At 33.3% G+C, this 27,731-nt stretch overlaps 1 protein-coding gene across 4 annotated transcripts in view; it reads left to right on the top strand.

Moving 5' to 3' along the window:
- Positions 1 to 27,731, top strand: part of ASCC3 (activating signal cointegrator 1 complex subunit 3) — a 361,492-nt gene that overhangs the window by 30,221 nt on the left and 303,540 nt on the right. For all 4 annotated transcript variants that reach the window (XM_019831019.3, XM_011282448.4, XM_019831018.3 and 1 more), the window contains exon 4: positions 7,241 to 7,800. In XM_019831019.3, the coding sequence (XP_019686578.2) occupies positions 7,241 to 7,800 (560 nt within the window). The remainder of the gene's footprint in view (positions 1 to 7,240; positions 7,801 to 27,731) is intronic.

Below are 27,731 nucleotides of genomic sequence, written 5' to 3'. Positions count from 1 at the left end.
TAGTGGCTACTTTTGAGGAAGCAGGTAATGACTGGGGGTGGACTTCGAAGTTTCTGGGGAGCTGATTATCTCTTTCTGGAAGTAGTTTTCCAAATTACATAGGTACATTCATTTTGTGATAATTCTTTGAGCTGTATGTGTACTGTATATGTTCTTGTTTTATTCAATAAAAATATGGCTTTTATCTTACTTTCCTTGAAATATTTCAGACTGATAAAAATAAAAACATAACAAAATACCTGTGTATTCACGATTTAGCTTAACACTTGGCTGTCTTCAGTTTGTTTTAAGAAATAAAAAGGATGTGGTCAGAACTCGTGAATACTGCTCAGCCTTTGGTAACCAGTATCACAAATATAATAAATAAATTTGTATTTATTCTCATGCCTATTTTTATTACATATTTATACATTCATAAATATGTATTAGGAATATATTCAGCTCAGATATCAAAGCCTACTGTGGTAACAGACCAAGTGGGTGTATGTTTTATCTCACAAACTCCCTCTGTAGGATTCAGCAACTTGGTAATAGTAGAGCCCAAGACTGCTAATGGCTTATCTTTTCTTCATGTTTGTTGCCTTTTGTTCACCACGTGCTCCACATCTAGCCATCACATCTGTGCGCTAGACATCTTTAATTTTTTGAGAGTAGAGTAGTATGTTGTTAGATTTTCTGATAATTGATCACCCTTTGCATTTCTGAATACTACTTGCCTGTAGTTCTTTTTTTTTTTTTTTTTTTTTTAAGATATGTGGATAGATCCAGTCAGTTAAAATGTTGTTTAGAATATTTACAACTATTTTGATTCAGTATTTTTTGTTTTGTTTTCATAATATTATTTTCCTATAGTTTAGGATGGTTTGAAGTTATGAGTTAATAGATGTACAAATTCGGTTCTTTGTTGGTGAGTGGCTAATTAATACCACTAATCCTATTTCCTCGTCTGTAACAGTGATGGTAATTCTTATTTTTGTGTAGTTGTGATGTGAAGGAAGACTGCAAAGTGTCTAAAGTAAAGCTTGGTAAACATCTGTCAGTGAATAATTTTATTATAACCTACATGTACCAGTAGCTATTGGTAAACAAATAGTTGTTCTTTGTAGTTAAATGTTATGACAGATGTATGTGCCCAGTGATGTGGTGTTACAGAAAGTGCAGGAACAGTGCTTGGGTAAGTCAGGAAGGGATTCATGGAGAAGGGCAGTTGGGGCAGATTTAGATTTTGTTGTAAATGTTCAGGTCAGAGTTGTTATATTTATGTCTGTTTCGCCACAGAAATTACAAAATGGAAGAGCTGAATAACTTAATGACATCATAGATGACTTTGCAAATGTATCAACTGTATAAACAGGAAGCTCAGATTACTTGAGAATATGGCAGAACAACTATAAATTGAATGGACATTGTAGCAATGGCAAGAGTTGGAAATAGGATCAAATTTTTACAGTTTATGAAGTTTATCAGTATATTATTCTTTATTTACAAATTACTATTTGTAAGTAATTTACACTGCATTTAAGGTACAGTTGATTTTCTTTATAGTATTGTCAAATATATTACTAAGCATCTGATAAATGGATACAGAACTGAAGAAAAACTTTACAGCACCTGTTTTTTGTGTGTTTGTTTTGTTTTTTAATTTTTTCTCTTGGATGTTAAAGTTTAAAATGCCAGTTAGATCTCAGGGAGGTATGTGATTTGCTCAAAGGTACAGTTTATTTCCTTAGTGATGCTCAAAATAATGGTTTCACTATTATAAATGAAATTGACAATTTTATATGAACTTGAGATTTTGATGTTACCTGGTTGCTTGGGAAGTCAAGTTGTAATTTGATGCAGGATTTTATAGTACTAGAAATGATAATATAGTGGCTGGATGCTGACTTGAAGTCTACACTGTAAGATAAGTATTCACATTTTGTAATTAATAACACAAAATTAAATGGCTGACTTTAAAACATGGGGAAGTGCATTGACTATTTTTAGTCTCTTGTACTCTTCTTTTTCTCTACCAAGTATGTTTCTCTGTTTTCCTTTATTTGCTCACGCTGAAGGCAATGATTTCTATATAAGTGTAGACTTATCTTAACATTTAAGCAAGTCCTTCAAGTTATTGAACATTTCTTGAATATGTGCCTACTTAATGTGAGGTTTTATTGTAGGTGCTTTGATGTAGTTACACTCTTAAATGAAATCCATTATATTAAATTGTATTACTTAGGCAATTTTAAATTTGTCTCACGTAAATTGTTCCATTTATTCCCCCAAAAGCATATGGTAAATGGTTATCTGTATTTATTATAAATTTGTTTGATAATTTGGTAATTTGAAAGATGGTATAATGCAAAAACAAATGATCCTGCTCTTATAGTCTTAGTATGTTATTTAATCTCATGTATCTGAGTTTCTCTGTAAAATGAGGAAAACACTTGCAAGATTCATTTTAGACAATTTTAGATACTGTGCTTGTTAAAAAGCACACCAACAGAGACTGGAAGGGAATGTGTAAAGGGAGAGATGTGATTGGGGAATGTAATAGTATATGATTAAGTTGAATCCTTATTTTTGTACCTTTTTATATGTGATGCTATCCTAGGAAAGTTTATAGCACAAATATTTTACATATTTGTAAAAAATTATCATAATTACCAGTTAAAAAATCAGTTAGCTAATCTCCATGCAAATATAACATGTTTATAGTAGCTGGGCTATGTTGCTGATAATAACAAATGGAATGAACTTAAGGTAACACTGATGCTGGGTTATAATATTATGGTATTTACAATTGCAGATCAAGTGTTCAGTAAAATGAACACTTAAAGTTTTGTATAACATGAAAAAGTAAATTTGACTGTTTTGAACATTTCAATATTAAAATATAAACATATAAGATATTTATAAAATATTTTCTGCTAAACATTGAAGATTTAACTGATCAAGGAACTCACTTGTTAACTTGTAAATGGAAATGCAAGCAGTTGATGGATATTTTTATTCAATTTTCAATTTTAAAATTTCTTATTCTGTTTTAGGAATTCCCCAGCTACTGTGGTGTAGGTTATTTGTTAAGTTATAATTTACAACCCTGTAATTCTCAGTATTAAAAGCATTTAGTATTAGAAGTAAATTTTGTATTGAGAATGACTTATGATTATAGTCATCACTCAACTCTGATTTTAAAAATTTGTTTTGTTAATCAGTTACCAGTTATATCTTTACAGTTTATTGTACATTTCACATCTTATTTTCTCTCAATGTAACTGAAGTAGGAAGGGCAAGTATTTATTACTAATATAGAGTATTCTAATAACCCTCTAAGCATCATATCTCTTTAAATGTGTTGAAGTGCCAGGTGATAGAGCCAGTTTTCTGATTTACAGTCTATCTTGTTTAGTGTTTTATGATAGAACATTTTATACTCAAATGGTTGAGTATCTCGACTAGCTTTCTTAAAGGTCTGGAGATACTAAGTTTCATTCAAGCTTTTGAGAGTTGATTATTTAGTGTATATCTTATTCTTTACTGATATTTTATCTTGACACAACTAAACTTATTAACATCCGCCTAGAAAGATTAGGACAGGCAGTGGTGTAAAACAGAAAAGACTTGAAGATTTGGGAGCTAATGTTAACTGTTCAAGAGTTTTAGCCTACGAAATCATTTAAAAGTTTATCAGTTTTACATTACATAAAATATGATACTACACTGTACATAAAAATAAAGAGGTTATTTGTGAACAAATTTAATTTTCAGTACGGTGTAAGAAAAGGACTACTTTTTACAAGTTTACACTCCAGAAGCGCACCACACATGTTTTCTGAGGTCTCTCCATGTGGTGCAGTTATTTGTGCACTGGTTCAGCTAGTTGATGGAGAAGCGCTTAGGTTTCCTGTCCGTTTCCCTTCTAACGCCATTTCTATTGAGGGGTGGAGGGGCCTGCCAGACCAGTGACAGGCCAGACATCCAGCTGCATTCACTTTCTTCAGATGTTTTCTCCATGTTTTTCAAATACCTTTCATGTAGTTTAGTCACCAAAAGATCTGAGTGCTGGCTTCATGGGTGGGCAAGTGTTAGTAAACTATTGTGGCTCCTTTGTTGCTGCCAGCGTGAGGCCACAGTTCTCTCCTCCAATCCTGAGCTACCTTCTCATCCGGGTGGTCGGCCAACGGCCAGCGTCCTATGATGACTACGTCATCACGTGCGGACTGTATGCGCTGGAATTCGTGTCGCGTCCCTGGGCACGGAAAACACGCGTGCGCGGTTGCTGCAAGGTAGCAGGGTGAAAAGTTGGCCTTGTGTGTTTTAGTGCCCCAGAGAAGTCCATCGTTTTCAAAATGCAGTACTCTCTTCGTTGGAAAGCCAACAGTAGCCATAAATGGTGTTTGCTAATGTTTCTCCAAAACAAACTCCCAGACTCCTGAATATCGCGGTGCTGGTTCACTTTTTAGAAACCACTTGGTGGTGCGAACATGTGTCTTACTCAAAGATACACTGGAGTAGGTTGTACGGGAGAGTGAATAGTTAGGCAAGGGTATTAACGTTTATGAAGCAACATTATCTAACTTAGAGTGGGGCGCCTGGTTGGCTCAGTTGGGCGTCTGACTTCTGCTCAGGTTGTGATCTCCTGGTCCATGATCATGTTCGAGCCTGGTGTCAGGCTATGTGCTGACAGCTCAGAGCATGGAGCTTGCTTTGGATTCTGTGTCTCCCTCTCTCTCTGCACTTCCCCTGCTCGCACTCTCTCTCAAAAATAAACATTAAAAAGATATTTTAAAGACTGTGTGTTTTGGGGAAATAGATATTACCAATGCACATTTAAAAATTTGAAACCCTGAAAAACTGTTTTCGATCTTTATTTCTAAGAGCCTGTAGTTATTTTCTTTTTCTTCAAATGTGGACTCATAACTTATCTTTTCTCTGATACCATGAAGATTATTTTCTGGTAAGATGTATGTAAATTAATTCCATTTTTGGTAAGAAATAAAGACTATTCTCTCATTTATTTATTTCCTAAAGTGATTTATCATTTATTTAGTAAAGGAGACTTAGGGATAAATCTACTTTCTGGGACTTTATAGGGAGTCATTGTGGTGTAGTAGAACTACTTTGTTTAGGAGTTACAAGACTGCTCTGAATCTTGTTTAATAAGTAATACCTGTTTGCTCTCTCCCAAATTATTTATCTCTGGGTCTCCATTTTAGCATCTGTAAGATGAAGCTAATTTTGTTAGGAAAGATTGAGATAATTTAATGGAAAAGTTCTTAGTAAGTTTAAGAAAAATCCCAAGGTGCAAAATATTTTTACAAAAGAATGCATGTTTACAATGTTAGATATAAAGTGAGTTTGAAAATGAGAGTTCATTTTTATTCAGACCTCAGTAGTCCCAGCCCTGTTGAATTATTTGTAGAATTATCACAATTCCTAAATGATTCAAAACCCAAGTTCTCTAAGCATCATGTACAGGCTAAGTAAAATGTAGATAAATGTTATTCAATTAATTAATTTTAAGCATTATTTAATTTATAGAAGTTTTTAGTCATGTATTTTCCTAAATAATAAAAGATTAATTATATGTCCCATACTGTTTTGTAAATTCTTTATAATCATACAAGTAGACTTTATACTTGAAGAAATCAGAAATAATAGCCATGTAAAATTGCTATTAGAAATAATAGCCATTATAAAATTACTTTCACTCCTAAATTATTAGTCTTCCACACACCTGTGTAAGCATCAGATACATTACTGAGGCAGTGTGGTATAGTTTAAAAACACTAGCCTGATATCACTGAGGCCTGGGTTTAGGTTAATTCAACAAATTTGTATTGAGACACCTGTTTTGGGGTATGAGCAGTGACAGAGTACAACACTGTATCAATATTCATGCTCACCTTGAAAGAGGCAGTTAAGCTGGATTCTGAAACATGGGTAAAATTCCAACAATTAGAGGCCTTGGGGAAGGTTACATAAAGGTGTGGAGACAGGCATAGAATAGGACAGGTCCTGGTTTTTGGATGTTAAGAAATTCTGAAGTTGGAAATGAATAATGGCGAGTGAAGATGGGAAAAAAGGATGGAGTCAGCTCCTGGGGTGACTTGAAAACAAAGTGTAGAAGTTTGGATTGAATAGCAAGCTGTACTAGACTGCTTAAGATTTGTGATCAATAACGATTGTAGCAATGTTTTCAGGAAGATACTAGTATTACATTACTAACTTTATTCCTTAAACTCAGACACACTGACTTTGAGGTCTTCTGAAGATTAAAATTATTTTTTTCTGGGGCGCCTGGGTGGCGCAGTCGGTTAAGCGTCCGACTTCAGCCAGGTCACGATCTCGCGGTCCGTGAGTTCGAGCCCCGCGTCGGGCTCTGGGCTGATGGCTCAGAGCCTGGAGCCTGTTTCTGATTCTGTGTCTCCCTCTCTCTCTGCCCCTCCCCCGTTCATGCTCTGTCTCTCTCTGTCCCAAAAATAAATAAACGTTGAAAAAAAAAATTAAAAAAAAATTATTTTTTTCTGCTCTCAGGCTATTCTTTGAATTCTATGACACAAATATAGGTTCTTTCCTTCTTTTATTTGGGAAAATCAGGGATGAGAAATTTATGCTTTAAAGAAATAGTGGCAGCTCCTTTACTTACTCTTACTTTGGTAAGGAATTTACTTCTGGCCTTTAAACAATGGATTTTTTAAAAATGTTTTGTAATATTGGCTAAGTTTATTTGAAAAGATTCTATTATGTCCATCCTTGATATTATTAAATGTTTTTGAGTGAAAACTATATAAATCTATTTCTTGCCATCTGAGATTCACAGTACAAATTGGAAAGGAGTTATAGATCTCCTGACGTTTTGTTCTAGCTCCAAAAGTCTATAATTCAGATGTATTTTAAACCTTATTTGGGTTTATTTAACCCATGAAAACTGTTCAAAAAAATCACTTTTAAGTAAGTTTTTACGTAACACCTCAAGTTGTTTTCAGAAAGAGGTAAAGAGTTGTTACTAGCGGGTTTCTCCTTTTTAGATGGAGAATGATTACAGATAATGATTTATTGACCTAATATTTTTCTTTGGGAATTTGGGAATAGACTTACAGGGATTTTTCTGCTCCTAAATTGGGTATCTTTATCAGTATACTTTCACTGTTGGAAGTACCCAGAAGAATATTGGTAGTAGTTTTTTTGAAGACAGTAACTTGAACTGTGATTCATTTGAGCTAATACTGTTTCTTTCATTTTCCAATAGTTGGAATAGATAATGGTAAAGAAGCAATTGAAAGTGCGGCTGCATTTCTCTTCAAGACATTTCACTTGAAGGACTCTGTCGGTCACAAGGAGACAAAGGCTATCAAACAGATGTTTGGTCCTTTTCCATCATCATCTGCCACTGCAGCTTGTAATGCTACTAATCGAATTATTTCTCGTTTTCGTCAAGACAATCTTACTGCTCTTATCCAGATGACAGAAGAAGAATATGGTGATAGAGTTTTATTTGGTAAAAATTTAGCATTTTCATTTGACATGCATGATTTGGACCACTTTGACGAACTGCCAATAAATGGTGAACCCCAGAAAACTATAAGCCTTGATTATAAGAAGTTTCTGAATGAACATTTTCAGGAGCAGTCTACACCAGAGCTCAAGCCTGTGGAAAAAACAAACGACTCCTTTTTGTGGTGTGAAGTTGAGAAGTACTTAAATGCAACTTTAAATGAAATGGCTGAAGCCACAAGAATAGAAGATCTTTGCTGTACCTTATATGATATGCTTGCTTCTGTTAAAAGTGGTGATGAACTTCAGAATGAGGTATAGTTGAAGTTATTGAAGTTTTATATTAATGTGAATTACTTTAGTGGCCTTTTAAAACATGGATAGTTAGCAAAGATGGTTTAATATTGTGCTGCTATAAATACGTAGCCAAATGGCTTATATAGTAGGCATGCGTGTCTTTCCACTTAATAGTTATAGGAGCCCTGTGAGTGTGATGAATAGCAGAAGACTCTGAGGACAAGGTGTTAAGATGTCCTCTTGTCCTGGTTATTGGGACAGTCCTGGTTAAATCTGTTGTCCCATTATAATAACCAGTAGGGCCCCTTCTTCAAAAAGTGTATAGGTTTAAATAATAAGTCGTATGGCTACTCTACTAAAAAAGGTTAATGTTTGTATATTGTTTTAGATTTCTAAGAATTCTTTGATGAAAATTTAATTTCAAAATATTAGACATTTAATATATTGAATGACTTACTGATTTAGAAAAATATTTTTCACTAGTTTCTATGTTTGAAAGAATAAGCTTTGAAAAACAGACTGATCCAGAAATAATTGGTCTGTTTTGTATTACGGAGTAAAGAACTGTCTTAATAAGTTTTTTATATCACACAAAGGAAAATGTTATTTTAATTACTTTCTATGCCATGATTTAGTTATGTTACTCAAAATGATGAATTACAGCTACATAAAAGTTTATCTTAAGGTGTTGAGTTTTGCTGTCAATATTGGCATTATATTCCTTTCCTGTTATAAATTTAAAATGTCAATACAATTTTAATACTGGATAAATTGGGTGAGTAACATTTTTAATGAATTAAGAGAAGTGGCATATAGTTGTACAAAGGACACAGGCTTTGAAATCAGGTAGTCCTTCCTTTCCCCCGTAAAATTGGTAGTAAGACTTTAGGTAATTGAATTTTCAGAGGCTGTTTTATTGTTGGGCTGTCTCCCAGGGCTATGAATGCAAAGATAATAGAATTGTTATAAACCTTAAATGAAGTATCATATGTGAAATGGTGACTAGCATTTAGTAAATACTTATTACATGGTAGCTGTGATTATTGTTATTATTTAAAAAAAATGTTTTTTTAACATTTATTATTGAGAGAAAGAGAGAGACAGACCATTAGCAGGGGAGGGGCAGAGAATTGGAAGCAGGCTCCAGCCTCTGAGCTGTCAGCACAGAGCCCAACGCAGGGCTCGAGATCATGGCCTGAGCCAAACTTGGATGCTTAACGGACTGAGCCACCCAGGTGACCCTGTTATTATTATCTTAAATCACATGGAGTATCAGTCAGGAATACAGAAAAAAATACTAGTTATTTTTTCTTTTACAGAGAAAATTACTTAGCTAAACAGATATTGGAGGACTGAATCCATAGTAATGATATTATGACTTTAGGTTGGAAATAAGTTATTGTTATTGTATTGTTTTGTTATTGTATTGTTAGTTCTGTGATCAGTCTCATTTATCTTGACTTTTTTACAATTTAATTTATATTGGGTGGTCTACCTTCATAAATGGATTTTTTTTAACATTCTGAAAATAATAGTATTGTTTTAAAAATTGTGATTTATAAAGAAAATTCTATTGATACTTGCTTATCATAATTGAATACACAGAAGTTTTATTATGATTATAGTAAACCAAAGATTATAAATGTATAACTAATTTTATTTTTGAGTTAGCCAAAAAAAAAAAAAACTATTCTTTTCACTTCTGAATATCTACAGTGAAGTTTGTTATTTCTTATTTCCTTGCCACAGTTTTTAAGTAGTAATTGAATCTGATTGTTGGAGGGAGAATGTTTTTTAGTTCTTAAGATTTTTTTTTTCATAGTATACCTCATTACAAGGTCATACTGGATTCATGCATCTATCCATTCATATACTTGTATGCTTACCATATATGAAGTACAGTGCTAGTTATTGGACATAAAACGATGAATTAAGATAGCCACCTTTTCTCAGGAAATTAATTGTTCAGTAGGAGGAGACATATTATTAAGTAAGTGTACTCAAATACCACAGGTATTGTGATACTACAGCTGACCCTTGAGCAACACAAGGTATTAGGGGCACTGACCCGCTGCACAAAGGTCCACTGTAACTTTTGATTTCCCCTCCCCCCAGCAAACTTAACTACTAATAGCCTACTGTTGACTGGAAGCATTACTGTAACACAAAAAGTCAATTAATAACATATTCTATATATGTATTATATACTATATTCTTGTGATGAAGTAAGCTAGAGAAAAGAGAATGTTATTAAGAAAATCATAAGGAAGAGAAAATACATTTGCAGTAATGTATTAATTGAGAAAAAAGCCCACGTATAAGTGAACCCACACAATTCAAACCCGTATTGTTAACAGGTCAACTGTATATAGAGAGAAAATGGGGGGATAAAAGAACCAGTCATAGATTGTGTGGAGGGCTTAGTATGGTAGGCAAAGTATTCATAGAGGAGGTTAATCTTGAGCCAAGTCTTTTTTTTTTTCAATTATTTTTATTTTTTAATATAATTTATTGTCCATTTGGCTAACAGTGTGTAAAGTGTGCTCTTGGTTTTCAGGGTAGATTCCTGTGGTTTATCGCTTACATACAACACCCGTTGTTCATCTCAACAAGTGCCCTTCTCAATGCCCATCACCCATTTTCCCCTCTCCCCCACCCCCCCATCAACCCTCAATTTGTTCTCTGTATTTAAGAGTCTCTTATGGTTTGTCTCCCTCCCTCTCTGTTTGCAACTATTTTTCCCCCTTCCCTTCCCCATGGTTTTCTGTCAAGTTTCTCAAGATCCACATGAATGAAAACATTTGATATCTGCCTTTCTCTGACTGACTTACTTCACTCAGCATAATACCTTCCAGTTCCATCCATGTTGCTGCAAATGGCATGATTTCATTCTTTCTCATTGCCCAGTAGTATTCCATTGTATATATAAACCATATCTTATTTATCCATTCATCAGTTGATGGACACTTAGGCTCTTTCCATAATTTGGCTATTGTTGAAAGTGCTGCTATAAACATTGGGGTACATGTGCCCCTATGAATCAGCAATCCTGTATCCTTTGGATAAATTCCTAGTAGTGCTATTTCTGGGTCATAGGGTAGTTCTATTTTTAGTTTTTTGAGGAACTTCCACACTGTTTTCCAGAGTTGCTACACCAGTTTGCATTCCCGCCAACAGTACAAGAGGGTTTCTACACATCCTTACCAGCGTCTGTTGTTTCCTGAGTTGTTAATTTTAGCAACTCTGACCGGTGTGAGGTGATATCTCAGTGTTGTTTTGATTTGTATTTCCCTGATAATGAGTGACGCTGAGCATCTTTTTATGTGTCTGTTGGCCATCTGGATGTCTTCTTTAGAAAAGTATCTATTCATGTCTTCTGCCCGTTTCTTCACGGGATTATTTGTTTTTCAGATGTTGAGTTTGGTAAGTTCTTTATAGATTTTGGATACTAATCCTTTATCCAAATCTTGAGGCAAGTCTTAAAATATACTAGATTTAACTTCTTCAAGTGGACCAGAAAGGTAGGGAACATATTTGAAATGTGAACAAGAACATGGTGTGTTTAAAGAGCTGTAATCTATGTAGTGAGGGTGGAGATGTAAGAGGAATGTGGTTGAGAGACAAGTGGGGGTGGGAGGGGGGCGGCAGATGAGTAAGGGTCAGATAAAGTAAGGCCTTGTACACCTTGTTAAGGTGTACGGTTAGCCACTCTACAAACCAATAGATACACCTTGTATGGTCTGGTTTATTGATTTTTCAGTGTTTAATGGACAGTTTGACATGTACCAGTGGCTTGAGTAGTGGAGTTTTAAATGATTCATCTGGTGTTTTGGTTTTTTTAACTGTGAATGAAAATAAACAATTATTATGATAAGGTTTATTTTATAGGATAAGTTATTCATAGTTTATATATTAGATCCCTTTCTGGGCAATTGTACTTTGTTATAGCAAATTTTCCTTATAATTTTGAAGTGATGCTTCAATAGAAAAATACTGTTTCATTACAATCACTCTTGAACAGTGTTATTTTCACTTTAAGGCATGCTATACATTATGTGTTGTCTATTGACTTAAATTTCTCTCCTTTAAACCTGGAAAGAATGTAATTAAAAGAGTAATCAGTTTATGTGATAGCATGGTTAATTTCCATTTCTTTTTGAAGTTTTAGTTGATTCTGTGGAATAGTAATATTTAAATAACCATGCTCTGTGCTGTTGCTCTAGAAATTTAGCAGAACCATGGGAAAATATTTTTACATGTAATGTAAAAGGGGTATGTAAAAAACTATGTCTATGCTGAAGGCATTTTTCTTCCTTAACATAGGATTTCCCAGTTCTGAATTTAGTTTATTGACCTAACGACTGGTCAGTAAAGCAGTTTTTAAGAATTGGCTATTTAAAGTTTATTTTCCCAAGACCTTTATGTTATTGTTGAACTAGTGTTGGAAGCATGGAAATAAAAAGTGTGCGCATATGATGACATTTACTACAAAGATTCAAGAGAGAGGTTCTAGTCTGAAACATGTGGAGAGAAATAATGCTAATGACAATAGTATTAACAATAATGGCAACATTTGAGTGCCTACTGTTTGACATAAGGCATTAAGTTAAATGCTTTATGTGCATCACTTCATGTAATCCTTAACAGCAGTGCTGGATTAAAAACTGTTAGAAACATGTCTAAAGCACTGAAAAGGTTACACTTGGAGACACTTCACTTCCCTGCCCATAAGTGATTAAACAGAAAAAAAAATCATACTAAAGTGAATATAGAAAGTCTAATAAAATTTCTTTTGTACTAATTTATAGTTAAGGTGATGGCTTTTTCAAACATCAAATTCTTTAAAAAAGTTTTTTTTCATTGTTATCTCTGCTTTGCTGGTACTGTGTGTGTGTGTGTGTGTGTGTGTGTGTGTGTGTGTGTGTGTAAATTTCAGTTTGTTAACATACAGTCCAATATTGGTTTCAGGGTAGAATTCAGTGATTCATCACTTACATACAACAAGCAGTGGTCATCAACAAATGCCCTCCTTAATCCCCAATACCCATCTAGCCCATCTCCCACCCGTCTCCCTCCATCAACCCTCAGTTTGTTCTCTATCATTAAGAGTATCTTATGGTTCATTTCCCTCCCTCCTATTCCCCCTCCCCCACCCCATTCCCATATGTTCATCTCTTTTGTTTCTTAAGTTTCACATATGAGTAAAATTATATGGTATATGTCTTTCTCTGATTGACTTATCTCACTTAACATAATACAGTCCAGCTCCATCCATGTTGTTGCAAATGGCAAGATTTAATTCTTTTTTAATGGCTGAGTAATATTCCATTGTATATATATACCACAACTTCTTTATCCATTCATCATTTGATGGACATTTGGGCTCTTTCCATAGATGGCTATTGTTGATAATGCTTCTATAAACATTAGGGTGTTGGTACTTGAAGGAAATATTTTGTTGGCTTCATGTGTTATTGCTTATTAGGAGGATGTAGCTATTTTATGGAAATGTTAGGAAATTTCTCCAAGGTTACAAAATAGTGAATCCAGGATTAAATTCAGACATTCTATCTCCACTGTAGTGTACTTTCTTCACCAAGAAATAAATCTGTACATTTTTCTGTATTTGGTGCTTTGAAACATAAAACATTTTAAAGATATTGAGGAATCTTTGGCATTTACTCTAATTCACAATTTCTTTAGAAACAGTGTTTTTCCCTTTTAGAGAGTTCCAAATATGGAATTGGCTGAAGTAAGAGAAAAGGATGAAACCTTATTAAAGACGAGTTTTAGTATTTCTGCAGATAATTAGTTACGTTTGAAGTACTTATATGTATTTGTGACTGTTGTACTAATAAAATAGCTTACTTCTTAGATTTCCCAGTACCATCTTCTTTATATTCCGTACCCGGCACCTCTACGGGCTTTTCTTCTTTTAACCTCTCACTCCTAGTAATCTCTCTGTTAAGGCCACACTCGTTATAATTAAGCCTTAGAATTTGGGCTGGAGAGTCTTTAACCTTCTTTATGCTCTTGAGATATACTTATTTTATATATTTATTTATTTAGAAAATATTCACTTTTCAAATGTTTATGTATTTATTTTGAGAGACACAGAGAGAGAGCCCACACATGTGTACATGCCTGAACGGAGGAGGTGCAGAGGAAGAAGGAGAGAGAGACTCCCAAACAGGCTCTACTCCATCAATGCAGAGCCTGATAAAGGGCTTGATCTCAAAAACTGTGAGATCATGACCTGAGCTGAAGTCAGGAGCCAGATGCTTAACTGACTAAGCCACCCAGGTGTCCCTTTAAAATATTTATTTTAGCCATCAGCATTTTAGCATTTTAGCCATCAGAAGTAAATAAGACTTGAATGTTCCATGTTATTTTCTTCATGAGGACTCATCCTGATTGGTACAGATAACTTCCTGTTGTTGATGTTCCATAATCAGAATTGCAGCAATAGGTTTAGTCCTAGTGGGATCATATAATGAACTTTCAACAGAGACTTTACCTTTAAAAAGTAGTAACAGCAAGTCTACTATGTTTTCAGTGCCAATTATGTGTGGACCTGGACCAGGCTGTCTCTTTTGACATAACCAGTTTCTTCATAGTCCTGCATGGTAGCGGTAGAATCCTCTGTGTAAAGGTGGAAAACAAAACAAAGCAAAACTGAGGCCCATGTGTTTCCTAAAGTCATAAAGCAAGATATTGGTAGAAATTTGGGGACTTTTTCTGAGCCTAGGCCTGCTGTTCCATCTAGTATGCCATCAGATTCTTTGAAGAGAAGGCCACTGACTGATCAGACTCTTTGAACAAATTTCTTTTCTTACAAAGCCGGGTCAAATTCTGTCCCTGTTTGCTTACTTGTGGTTGACCATAGGCAGATTCCTAAGCCTTTATGAATGTCAGCTATTTATAAAATATTTTCTTAGAAATTTTGCTTTGGGGAATTGTGAGATAATATATATGAAGTACTTAGCGTAATGTTTCACAGATTATAGGCTCTCAAATGTTAGTTTCTTGTCTTTCATATTAATGAGCATCATAAATTTATGCATATCAAAGTTTTATTAGAGTGTATACACTATAGATCAGCATACAAAATTTTATCTATACCTTATAGAGATGTTTCAAGTAATAAAATAGCTTAAAGGCTAGGTCTTAATTCAGATAATTATTTTTACAACTTTTTTTTCTATTTTGCTTTTGTAAGTCTCACTAATCCTAAAGAAAATCTTTTTAATTAATTTTTTGAAGTGAGTTCTGATTATCAGTCTTGGATAAAATAGAAAAGATGTTAATAGAAAAACACTTGAGAATATTGGACACCTATTAAAGATGTATTGGAGTATACATATCTTTTGGTACTCTTTCAATATTAAATGCTATTTGCAGAGTTATCAATGCTGATGTAAATATTGATAGAGTTATTGTGTAATCAGTTCTTAGGAAAAGTGAATTTTGAGTTGTATTGATATGATCATAGTTTGCTTTTGTGCATATGGGGCTTAGTCTTTATAGCATTTGTGATTTGACATTTGCTGTTAGCATTATCTCTTGACTCTTTGCAGATGGTGTTACTTGACCCATGCAAGTTCATTTCTGAATTTAACCCTGTTCCAGACATGTGCCTGATCCCAAGGAATAGAAGTTATTTGGTTAGATTGTCTTCTGAGGGAAGACTATATATATATTTTAATATGTATTTGCAGTATAAATGATTCCAACATTCTTTGAAATTTTGGTGTAGAATAATTAGCATGGATTAATACAGTGGTTCTTGGGAACATTTTGTTCTCAAAACTCCTTTACACTCTTAAAAATTACTGAGGACCTCTTAGAACTTTTCTTTATGTTGTTTATCAATATGTTCTATTGATGTATTAGAATGTATTATTAATACATTAAATGACTTATGTGTTATAAATTAATACTAAATCTATTAATATAAGAAAAATCTCTTATATTAATAATACTTAATCTGTTGTATTAATATAAGTAACATGTTTATGAAAAAAACTTTTCTAAAATAAAAACATACATAGTTTGAAGAATGGCACTGTGTTACATTTTTCCAAATTATTTCAATGTCTAGCTTAATAGAGGACAACTAGATTTCCGTATGTGCTTCTATATTCAGTCTGTTCTGATGTACATTAAGTAGCCTCTGCAAAACTCAACTCACTTTATTATACTCATGGGAGGATGAGAATGAAGGAGGCAAAATAATATTTTAATAAACTATTATACTAATATTAAATTTATTACATTAAATAATAATGTTATTTATTTTTAATAATAATTTTGACTCCATGGACCTCTTAAAAGGATCTTAGAGATTTCAGACCACACTTTGAGAACCACTGATTTAATGTATATACTACAATTTAACAAGGAGGATATACTGATGGTTTTGGTACCTAGAATACAGGATTTAAAATTTTATTGTGCTGAATGATACCATTAATGCTTTATGAAAAGATTTTTCATTTATTTGATGTTGTACATTCTTCTTGGTACCTTTAGCACTGCTGAACAGTAAGAAGGACACTGATATCAACCAGGTTGGAAATAAAATAGTGTCTTTTTAGTTATGAGGACCAACTATGTGTTACTTTTTCTATAATCTTTCCACCAGTGAACAGAAGAGCCCTTCCTCCAACCAACTTTGAACAGAGAGCTGTCACTGGGTGAAATTATTATTTTAAGACATAGAGAATCTTTAGAGTCATAGAATTTTTCCACCCCATGTAGTATTTGTGGATCTAGTGTTCCATCAAAATGATGGTGCCAGTATGATGAGGTCTACTTATTCTAATGAAGATTTTATATTTTTCAAAAGGCATCCTGTCCTTTTCTTGAATAATTCTTTCGTAATCTACTTGTTTTGTTGAACTCATTCCATTTCTGTTGTGTCTGCCATTTCGTCCTGAATTTGTACAGTGAGGCAACAAAATTGTAGGTGTCTACTCTTTTATATGACTGTTTTAGACATATGACAGCAGTTACATTTTCTCTTCCTTACCTTTTTCTTCTTTTAAATATAAAACTCTTTCAGTTTTCCTCTATGTTGACATTAATCCATTATCAACTTTGCATACAGTTGTTCAGTGCTCCATAAATATACCAGTATTGACTTGTAGAATGCTTTCATCATCTTGTCTTAAAGGATATTACTTTCAGCTACTTTGCCAGTCTATAAACGGTTAACCTAATAATCTCATACGAAAATGAATTAAGACTATTTTGTCATGACTTTGTTTAGTGAATCCTGTTCTTTTTTGTTGTTACATTACCATGTGTGAATTTTAAGCTTACAGTTAAGTAGTTTTCACAATCCATCATTTTTATCTTTTTTGTTTTCTTTTTTAAAATAAGGGAATTTTGCCTTTCTCTGGCACTTCTGTTTTTCTTCATTATTTCTCAGAGATAGTAATGATTATACTTAAAATTCTTGCCTGTTTAATAGAAAATGGTATCTCAGTATTTAACTACATTTTGTATTACAACTGAGGTTACATTTTTTTTTCATATACTTGGAGGCCTCTTACTCTTGTGAGAATTGCCAAGTTTTAATTTGATGAAGCTATTTTTTTTATTTATAAGAAAATTTATAATGAGATTAAAAACATTTTTACAGATGTTTTAAGTGTTCAGGTAGGCAAATCTATTCATCTTTTTACATAGGAATCTTCCTTTGGTGTTAGACTGCTTAGAAAGGCAATCCCTAAGACATGATTGAACCTCCCATGTTTTTGAACTTTTTTTTTCATTTTTAGCCTCACTGGTTTTTATAGAATGTTATTTGGATCAGATGTCTCTTTTCTCTGTATTTGATTTATGGACACATATCTAAATATGTCCATATTGCATACTCTAAAATGATACAGCCATTTTCTCCCAAGGGTTCTTGTCACTTCCACATTGTTTACTATTTTAGGTTTTTCCTTCCTATGTTCACTTGATAAATGGTGAAATTTTCATGAGGAAAAATCAAGAATCATTTGTTCTACTTTGAGCTGAATGTAAAATGGAGGAAAGCTCAAGATAAGTGAAGTATTTCACCTATTCTGTCTGTTGAGTTACATAATCTATACTGGGAAGGCACTAGCTATATTTTATATTATCTTGGTTGTGTGTTTCTTTTGTTCCTCTCTGTATGGCTACAGTTGTTAGAATGATGTTAGATGTTAGAATGACTGTGACATGATAAAATTGGTAAATATAAATTTATATCCTTGTAACCAGGAATACTGTTAATTCCAGATAGGAAAATCCGGTTTAGCAGCTGCATTTGTTTAAAGAAAAAAAATTGTTTTTTCTTAACCAGTGGCTATTTCCTGCTTTATTTTTTGGCCACGTTTAGGTTTTAAATGTATATATTACTCCAATAAGAAAACAGTGATGTCATACTTGATGATAAAATCCATTTGTTTTAGTTAAAAACACAAAACAAAAACCTATTGTAGGTGAATGAATGTCCCCCTGTTGGGTAAAACTCTATCCCCACTTGTTAGCAACTTGTAGTTAAACTCACAGTGAAGACTTTTAAATACTCGCTGTTTCTAAGCTGTGGCAGTAACAGATTTCAAACCATTTTGCTCTTCATTGGAATGGTTACTCAAAGTGAGACATTTTGCCAAGTTTCATACTTGCTTTCTTATTTTCTGTTTGGCACTGTTTGAGTATGCACTCATTCATTGTCTAATGTGTGTCAAATACTCTTAGGTTTTAGGAGACAAAAAGAAATCTAACAAAGTTTAATAAACCCACTCTCATTACCTTGTATTTAAAAGGGAAATGAAGCTCCCAGGTGGCTGGGTCAGTTAAGCATCCAACTTTGGGCTCAGGTCATGATCTCGTGGTTTGTGAGATCGAGCTCACATCTGGCTGTCTGCTGTCAGCACAGAAGCTGCTTTAGATCCTGTCTCCCTAGCTTTTGCCCCTCCCTGCTCGCTTGCACGCTCTCTCTCTTTCAAACATAAATAAACATTTAAAAAAAAAAAAAAGGATGAAGTGCCTGGGTGGCTCAGTTGGTTAAGTGTCCAGGTTCAGGTCATGATCTCATGGTTCATGAGTTTGAGCCCCGCACTGGACTCTGTGCTGACAGCTCAGACCTGGATCTTGCTTTGGATTCTGTGTTCCCCTCTATGCCCCTCCCCCGCCCACTCTCTTTCTCTCTCTCAAAAATAAGTAAACGTTAAAAAAGCAGAAATAGACAAGCAAATTATGTTTGGTATAGTGAATAGTATTATGACTAATTTGGGAGAGCACATACATTTTATATACTGAGAGATATCTATAATATACTGATATGGGAAATAAGATAATGTATTTTATTAGTAAAATAAAGGATAAATTTCTGTTCTAATAATATTTGAGATTAATAAAAACATTTTAGATATTTCAGTTGTCAGTTTATAAACATAAATGACTATAGATTTAGAAATTGCTCTGAGTGTTCACTTAAATATTTAATATTTGATACATTAATTGTTCAGCTTTATATATATATATGCACATGTTTGCACACATATATACACATACATAATGGCTGTAAATTTGTTTAAGGAAATTAAAATCAGCGTGTTTTCTAAGGATTAGGCTATCAATTTGCCATGAAAATGTAAAGTAAGCTATTAAATATACAGTGGTACCTAACTGTAACCTTACACACATCTAATTAATTATAGCATGTGAGGAATAAATAGGTTCACATTTCAAGTAGTTTTAATTAAGTTATAAGTGACCTTGGTTTTAGCTCTATGTTAGATTAAGTACCTGTAAATAATGAATATTAGTTATTCTGAAAACATAATTAATCTAATTCTCTGCAATGCAACAACAATTTGCGTAATACATTTTTCTTGAGAGAAAAATAAATTCTAAATAAATGCTGTCCTAATTTTCATGGCCTTTTTTATGTATTTAAGATTTTATTTTGGAGTGTATGAATATTTAATAATCTTTTATGCCACAAACTAAGAATAATTTACAGTGTTATTAACACACTCTGCTTTATGTAATTATTCTAATAATTCCACATGGACTGTTAATTCAAAGCTTTTTTCAGTTGCTTCACTTTTAACATTTTGATTTATCATATTTCATTATTCTTAGTTTTTAATATGCACACCTTTTTCATTTGACATACAAATCTAAAATAGCTTATTATCTCAAAAGAAGATGTTCTCTAAATTGAATATAGTTTTTCTTTAGATACTGTGCTTACTATAATATATAATGTATGCTGTTTAGTACATACAGTGGAGATGCAGATACATCTTTAATTTTTAAAATGAGAGTATAATTAAGAAAGAAAACACCTGGATTTGCTTTCATTTATGAGAATGTGAATGCCTCCTTTTTTTCTTGAGGCTTTATTACATGGGCACTGGTGCATTATATGGTTTTTCCGATCCTCCTGGTATGTTTAGAATCCCAGTCTGACTAGAGGATTTGTAAATTATGCTGTTTTAATACCTTACTTCATAAAATAAACTTCTGGAGCTTTCTTTTTCTGTTTTCAAACAGTTTCCATAAGAAATGATTATCTCTTTCTCTGGCCTGTTGTCTTTTTGGAGGGCAGACTTTAATTAGCAATTCACATTTTACAGTAGTTGGCTTATTCAGATTTTTTATTAGTTAAATCAAGTTTAAAAATTATATATATATATATATATTTTATGGAACTAGCCATTTTATGTGAGTACTCAAGCTTTTAACTCTAAAGTTAATTATAATGTCTTGTATTTAAAAAAAAAAGATGTTTACATTAGTTTTTAGTTGTATTGCCCCTTTCTTTCTATCTGCCTTTTCTCTATTTTCTCTTTATTATTAGGGGAATGTTAGTTTTGTTTTCAGAGAACCACTCTTGAGTTTGTTGTTCTTCTCTTTATTTTTCTCCCCACATATTGTTTTGTCGTTTATTAATATAGCATGTATTAGTTTTAAACAATAAGAGGTGTCAGTTTTCCAACCTTTAGATACATGAGGGTTGGGACAAGCTCCGTGACTTTCTAGTTACACTCAGTTATAACAGATGTATTTGTTTCACAATGGAAATGGGTTTCTTTAAAATTTATAATCTGTTTACAGCTACTTGTTTTCTTATGCTATCAGTAACAATCATGATAATATTTGAAACATTCTAAAAATATAAGGTGATCTCAAGGACATTTTATTCTATTTGAACAATAAGATCCCAGTGAAAAATTCCAAAAGAGATGTATATTTTATAACCTGATGACTAATGCTGATAGAAAATGATCTCATATTTATCTTCTTATTACTTGTTTTCTTCACAAAGATTCGTTTATATATGTAAGGCATTTTTAAAAGGTAGTTTTCATTTAAACCACAAGTAGGATAATCATTCAATTTTGCAAATATTTATCAACATTAAGAGAATAGTCACTTTGATAATAGGCATATAATTCTTTTTTTTTTTTTCCCTTGAATCCTATACCATCTTTAAAAAAAAAATAATGGACTTTTTAAAGACCAAGTTTTAAGCTTACAGAAAAATTAAGCAAAAAGAATAGAACATCTCAATATACCCTCTTTCGTTTCATAAATTCTTTTTAATGGAAGCATCTGCTCTGTTGATCTCGGAGCTTCATAGTATTACTTATTGTAAAGTCCTCGTCACCTTTAAGGTCTTCTAGAATGACTTTAAGTTCCTTGTTGATTTTGTTGCCTATTGTTTTTAGGATAAAATTTCTTCATATGTTTTGGAATTTTAATTCTTATGCTGATGCCAATTTCTAATTTCTCTCCCTGTATCCCCCTACTCCCTGTCTTAAGATTTTTGCAGTAGCTGTGGCCCCTAGTGCCGTTTTGGTAGTAGTTATTTTCAGCCCCTCTCATGAACAGCACAGCCCTATTCCCTTGTGCTGGCTTCAGCTAAGCCTAGCTCCCATGTTGCATGGGGCATTTCTCATTTAGACTATCCCAGGGAGCCAAACTCCTGGCCATGCTGTCCAGAACTGGAACCCAGCTTGTTACGTCATCTCTTCCTAATGCTTTGCCTTTTTTGCTTAATGTTTGGCCCAAGGAGATATTTTTCTTGCTTTTAAGTTTGAAATGTGTCTTTTCTGTTTTTCTGTTTTTCTGTTCTACCAGAAGAGGCGCTTTAAAGCATGAATTTTGTGTCACTGTTTCTTCTTCATCTTAATTGCTAATACTTGTTCTTTCAGAAGGTAGTCTCCTTCCTATCTTAAGCATGAAGGAGAAGAGATTTTTTTCAAGGTAATTTTAAGAAGTTTAAAAGTAAAATCTATTTTAGTGTATGTGGCGTTTTTGTTGTTTTTTGTTTTTGTTTTTGTTTTTTAAAGGAGAAATAACTTGTTATCCTTATAGGATCATCATATTTTTTATTGTGGCAAACTATTTAAGGGTTTAGCTATTTAAGAACAATATACAAATTGAAAACAGTAGAGTAACTAAATTCAGTGACCAATAAAAACTTATTCAATTGTTATTTCTATTTAGGGTTAAAGTTGAAATCTTGATTTCGTTCAAGGTAAAGGAAAATTGATCATCATTGTTACGTTGTTTTAATAAGAATAACAACTATATATATAGCCTGTATAAGTATTATGGTGATTCTGGGAAAAAACAAAAACAAAAACCCCAAGCCAGGACCACACTGCTTATATTATTGTAAATATTTGCTCTATTTTAGTACTTTTAGCCCTATCTCTAGTTTTATATGAGTAGTGGTCCTCTTATCTTTGTTGCTTATGCATTTTGTATATCAGTTGATACATAGAAAAAGTTATGTGTGATATACTATTCTTGGGGATTGAACTTCTATGTAGAGAATTTAGTGCCTTGCAAATCCCTGAAACAGAAAGGACCCCTAATCAATGTTGTGATTTTTATTGTCTGTACCAATAAGGAAGAGGCTAAACATTGTTTGCATATTACCAGCCTATATGAAATATAATAAGTAATTTTCATACAAGTATTAAATGTGTATATGAACAATCATAGGTATTGCTTTCTTTGAAAAATGTTCCTTTTCTCTTGATACACAAAGAAATAAGCTTACTTAAAGAGTAATATTTCACCTAGTTCCTCCGTTTTATAAATCTGGTCATTTAGAGGCTCAAACAAATTTTTAATTTCTGTGGGTTAGCTGCTGTTCTCTTTTGTAACTAGCTGCTGTTCTCTTTCATAAAAGGCTGCATATTGTATGATTGTAACTATATGACATACTGGAAAAAGGGAAACTCTGAAGATAGCCAGATCAGTTGTTGCTAGGGGTTGGGAAGGGAGAAAGAGATGAATTGGTGGAGCATGGGGAAATGAATCTATTCTGTATGATACTATTAATGGTAGAAATGTCATATAGTCATTATGCATTTGCTAAAACTTGTAGAATGTACAACACAAATATAAACTGATGTAAAACTATGGACTTTAAAAAATCTAATTTGGTAGTCAATATAATACAACTAGACATAAATTATGGTATGTAAACATAGTCTATCTAGCACTCACCTGACCATTTTACAGTAGAATCAAAATATCTTCTAAGCCAGTGCTTTCTTTTTGCAATGATTGAAATGTTCTGTTTGCTCTCCATCGTGGTAGCCACTCGTCACTTGTGGCTGTTGAGTCTCTTGAAGTATGGCTAATAGGACTGATAAATTGTATTTTAAATTTATAATTATTTAGAATGTAAAGATACGATGTGGGATGCCTGGGTGACTCAGTCGGCTAAGCATTGGACTTCAGCTCAAGTCATGATCTCATGGTTATTGGGTTCAAACCCTGCATCAGGCTCTGTGCTGGCAGCTCAGAGCCTGGAGTCTGCTTCAGATTTTGTATCTCCTTCTCTCTCTGCCCCTCACCCACTCATGCTCGCTCTCTGTCTCTCTCTCTCTCTCTCTCTCTCTCTCTCTCTCAAAAATAAATAAACATTAAAAAAAAAAGATATCATGTGGTTAGTGGCTACAATATTAGGGAAGTATCTAAACTAGACAAACAAGGTAGAGAAATGTCAGTGATTAATACAGTTAGGTGACATTAATAGTTTATTGAAAACCTTTATCATAAATATTGGTCCATTAACAATTTGGGATCAGTTCTTTATTTTTCTTATTCTTTATTCTTTTTACATTTGCCCTATCCTCAGCACTTTAATTGATAATTTGCATAAAGGCATAGTTTTAATTGAACTTAGGTTCAGGGTAGTGTTTACTGATATGACAGATGCCCAAATATGGATTTACAAAGCTATCAAAAGACTGAAAAGAAGAAGCAGGAAGAAAGTGAACTTTATAAGCAATCCATTTGAATTCTGCCTTTACTAATTATAAAAAATACAGGATATGGAAAGCTTTGACTACTAGGAATTCATGTGGTAAAAACCTAAAACCAAATGTTTTGGCTACACATTCAGTTTGAGTTAACAGTGTGATGTTGTGACTGACTTCGGCTATGTTCAGAAAAGTTTAACATCTAGTTCAAAATTCTTGTAATCTCTGTGATCTGCCCTGATAAAATTATATTTGAAATATTATGTTCAGTTTTGGTTTATGATGCTGTTTTTTTTTTTTAAAGTTTCAATAAAAGGTACGTTTGTAAAGGAACGTGGATAAAGAATTATGTAGAAACCAAGTTATATGACTAATAGTAAGGAATTGATGTATATTTACCTGGGAAAGAAAGGACCTGTGGGTAAAATGTGACTAGTACTTTGCTTTATCTTTAGATATTTGAAAGGCTGTCTTATAGAATGTTACTAAGATCATTCTCTGTAACCCAGAGAACACGGCTAGAATGATAGATGAAAGAATAGAGAGGCTGATTGGGCTCAATATAAGAAAAGATTTTTTGATAGTGTTTTTGCTAGCAGTGGCATGAATTATAAGATAGTTTGTTGCTGGCAGATGTATGCTGAATGTTCATCAGCTAGGAAATAATTGTCAGTTAACAGCAATAAGTATTGAGCGTTTATTGCCAAATACCGTGCTGATTTCTTTTAACAGATGAAAAAGCTGACACTCAGGAGCTTAAGAAAGTTGCCAGTAGTCCTATAGCTAGGAATTGACAGAACTGATAACTAAAGTTAGTTCTCTCTGAATGTAAGCCCATGTTCTCAACTGTCCTCCTATTCTTCTTCCCATTACTAATCATTGCTTTTACGAGAGCTTTGTTTAGTTATCCTCTAATGTCCCTTCCAAATGCGTAGATGACCACATTGTAGTTTTTTGAAAAAGTGTATGTAAAACATGACTATGAGGAAGAATGATCTGGCTCTAGTATGTAACAGATTGAAGTAGAGACCTACTGGTCGTTGGCAGGAAGATTAAGGAAGCTGTGATCTGACCAATTATTGATTGAAGCATTGTTTCAAACTTAATGCTGTTTTTTACAGAGCACCACAATATATTGTGTTTAACTTCACAATTGAACCAAGAGCAGTTTCACACAGAAATTAAAGTTAGGATATGTGTATGCACATATTACAATCATGAGCATACTTTCTTAAAAACATGTTGACATAAAATGCATATCAGATGTTTTTAATATTTGTTGTGTTCATTTATTTCTTAACAGTAGTTGATTTTTAGATATGTTTGTAGTGTTTTCATTTAATTATTTTCTATTATGATTGTTTTTAAGTGATAAATACATCAGTGTTGTATATAATTAGCAAAAATTCATTAAATACTTCTTCAGATACAGGGAAAATATATGCTTTAATTTTTTTTAATGTTTATTTTGAGAGAGAGAGAGAGAATATAAGCAGGGGAAGCAGAGAGGGGGAGAGAGAGAATCCCAAACAGGCTCTGAGATGCCAATGAAGAGCCCAATGCGGGGCTTGATCTCACAAACCGCGAGATCATGACCTGAATTTAAACCAAGGGTTGGATGCTTAACGGACTGAGCCACCCAGGCGTCCTGAAAATATATGCTTTATTTGTAAAGCACTTCATACCTTGCTTGGGACACAAATAGTATACAAGTGTTAGGTATTGTTATCAATATTATTGTGATTAAAATTATTTTTTATACTTTTCTTTCTCTCTTTATGATTCATTTATTTTAATAATATTAAACACCTAACATTAACTATATGGAAGGCATTGTGTCAAAAACATTTACATGTATTATTTTTTTCACATCACAGCCCTGCAAAGGATGGGAGTATACTCTTATTCCTGCTATACAAATGAGAACATAGGAAGCTCAGGGAGGATGTCTGAGGTCCTACAACTCTTGAGCATTAGGCTAAAGATTTGAGGCCTGGCTGACTTTCTCCTATGCTAAACTGCTATGTTAGACTAGCATTCATAAATTTTTAGATTATTAAATTAAATTGACTGACAAGGAATAATATGAAATAATGATGGGGTTGCTAATTTAGAATGCACTTAAAAAAGTTGTAAAAAATGAGCAGTGATGGTATCAGTGGATTATACATATTTTGTATTCCTTGACTTCTATAAAACACCAGCAATTTTCAGAAACACCATTCATTTAATAACCTTTTCAGAGAAAGTATTATGAAACATAGGTAGTAATTATAAGACATACCTAGATTAGAAAACTGTTACACTGTGAAAAACTTTCATAACAGAATGATACTTTAAAGCACTGGTCTCCAAACTTTTTTGATCATACCTTCTAATAATCAGTTTTAATAATGCATCCTTGATATAAATGTAGTTATTTAATTTAAAGTATATACATATACTATTCTGCCTTATGTTCAACATAAAACATACATAGAAATGGAGAGTTAAAAAGGATGCTGCTTTAGAAGTTATGTTTAACTTTATTAATGGTATTAAAATTCTAGTCAGAGCAATATGATTGAGTATGCATCAGTATTTTTTTTTTTTTTATCATAGTTTAGCACTTGTGACATTTTGAAATTCTGGTTCTATGTGCATTTCAATTCAGTACTCCATTTTTAGAACAATGGAGAGCCATTGGAGAGTTTGTTGGCAAGGGGTACAGGGGAGGTAGCATGTATTAGTCAGATCTACATTTCATATAATTTACAGTGGTTGCTATGTGAAGAATGGATTGGAGTGTTTTGGATAGATGTGCAAAAACCATTTAGGAAGTCTTTTGAGTGGTACAGGCAGTAAAGGTTTGGGAGCTTAAAAATAGATAAGCATAAAGACTTGAAATCTGTTTAGTGGTTGAGATCAAGAGGACTTGATAGTGGATTGGATGACAGAGGTGGTGTGAGTGTTGTGGGGTAAAGAGGTGGTTACAGATGCATTTTAGCCTTTTCACTTATATAACTGGAGGGATGGAAGTAATACCATTCATGGAAATAGTGAACACTTAGAAAAGGGTGAAGAGGGTAGAAAACCAAACATAGTTTTGGACATGTAGAATTGTGAGAGGTCTTGAGACCTCCAAGTGGAGATGATAACTGGGCAATTAGATATAATTTTATACATCCTTCCCAGAACTGTAGTCTGTGCACAGAGTAGAGTTCTGGGAAGGATATATAAAATTAAGAGTTTTTAGCATATGTTTGCTAAGGAATGTAAGGGCTTAGATGTGAACAGCTAAGGAGAGAATATGGAGTGAAAGTAAGAGAAAGCTAGGATTAAGCCTTAAGAAACTCCAACATTTGATAGGCAAAGTGGGCCTGAAATGGAGATAGGAAGGTAGCTCTAAGTGGTAGGACACATCAAAAGAGTGATGTATCAAGGGTATCAAAGGAAAAGTGCGTTTAAAGAAGTATAAGGAGTATTTAGCAGTGTGGAATGGTAAGGAAGATGGGGTCAAAATAAAATTCACTTTCTTTATCAAATCTATGAATTAGTATTCTTCAAACAGAATGGAAAATAGAGGTGCCTGGGTGGTTCAGTCAGTTAAGCATCTGACTGTGTTTCGGTTAAGGTCATGAATTCGAGGTTTGTGAGTATGGGCCCTGCGTTGGCCTCTGTGCTGACATCACAGAG

This window comes from Felis catus, chromosome B2, assembly GCF_018350175.1.
Source record: "Felis catus isolate Fca126 chromosome B2, F.catus_Fca126_mat1.0, whole genome shotgun sequence".
NCBI lineage: Eukaryota > Metazoa > Chordata > Mammalia > Carnivora > Felidae > Felis > Felis catus.
Note: the sequence above shows the minus strand (reverse complement) of the source record. Positions and strands in the feature narration are given on the sequence as shown.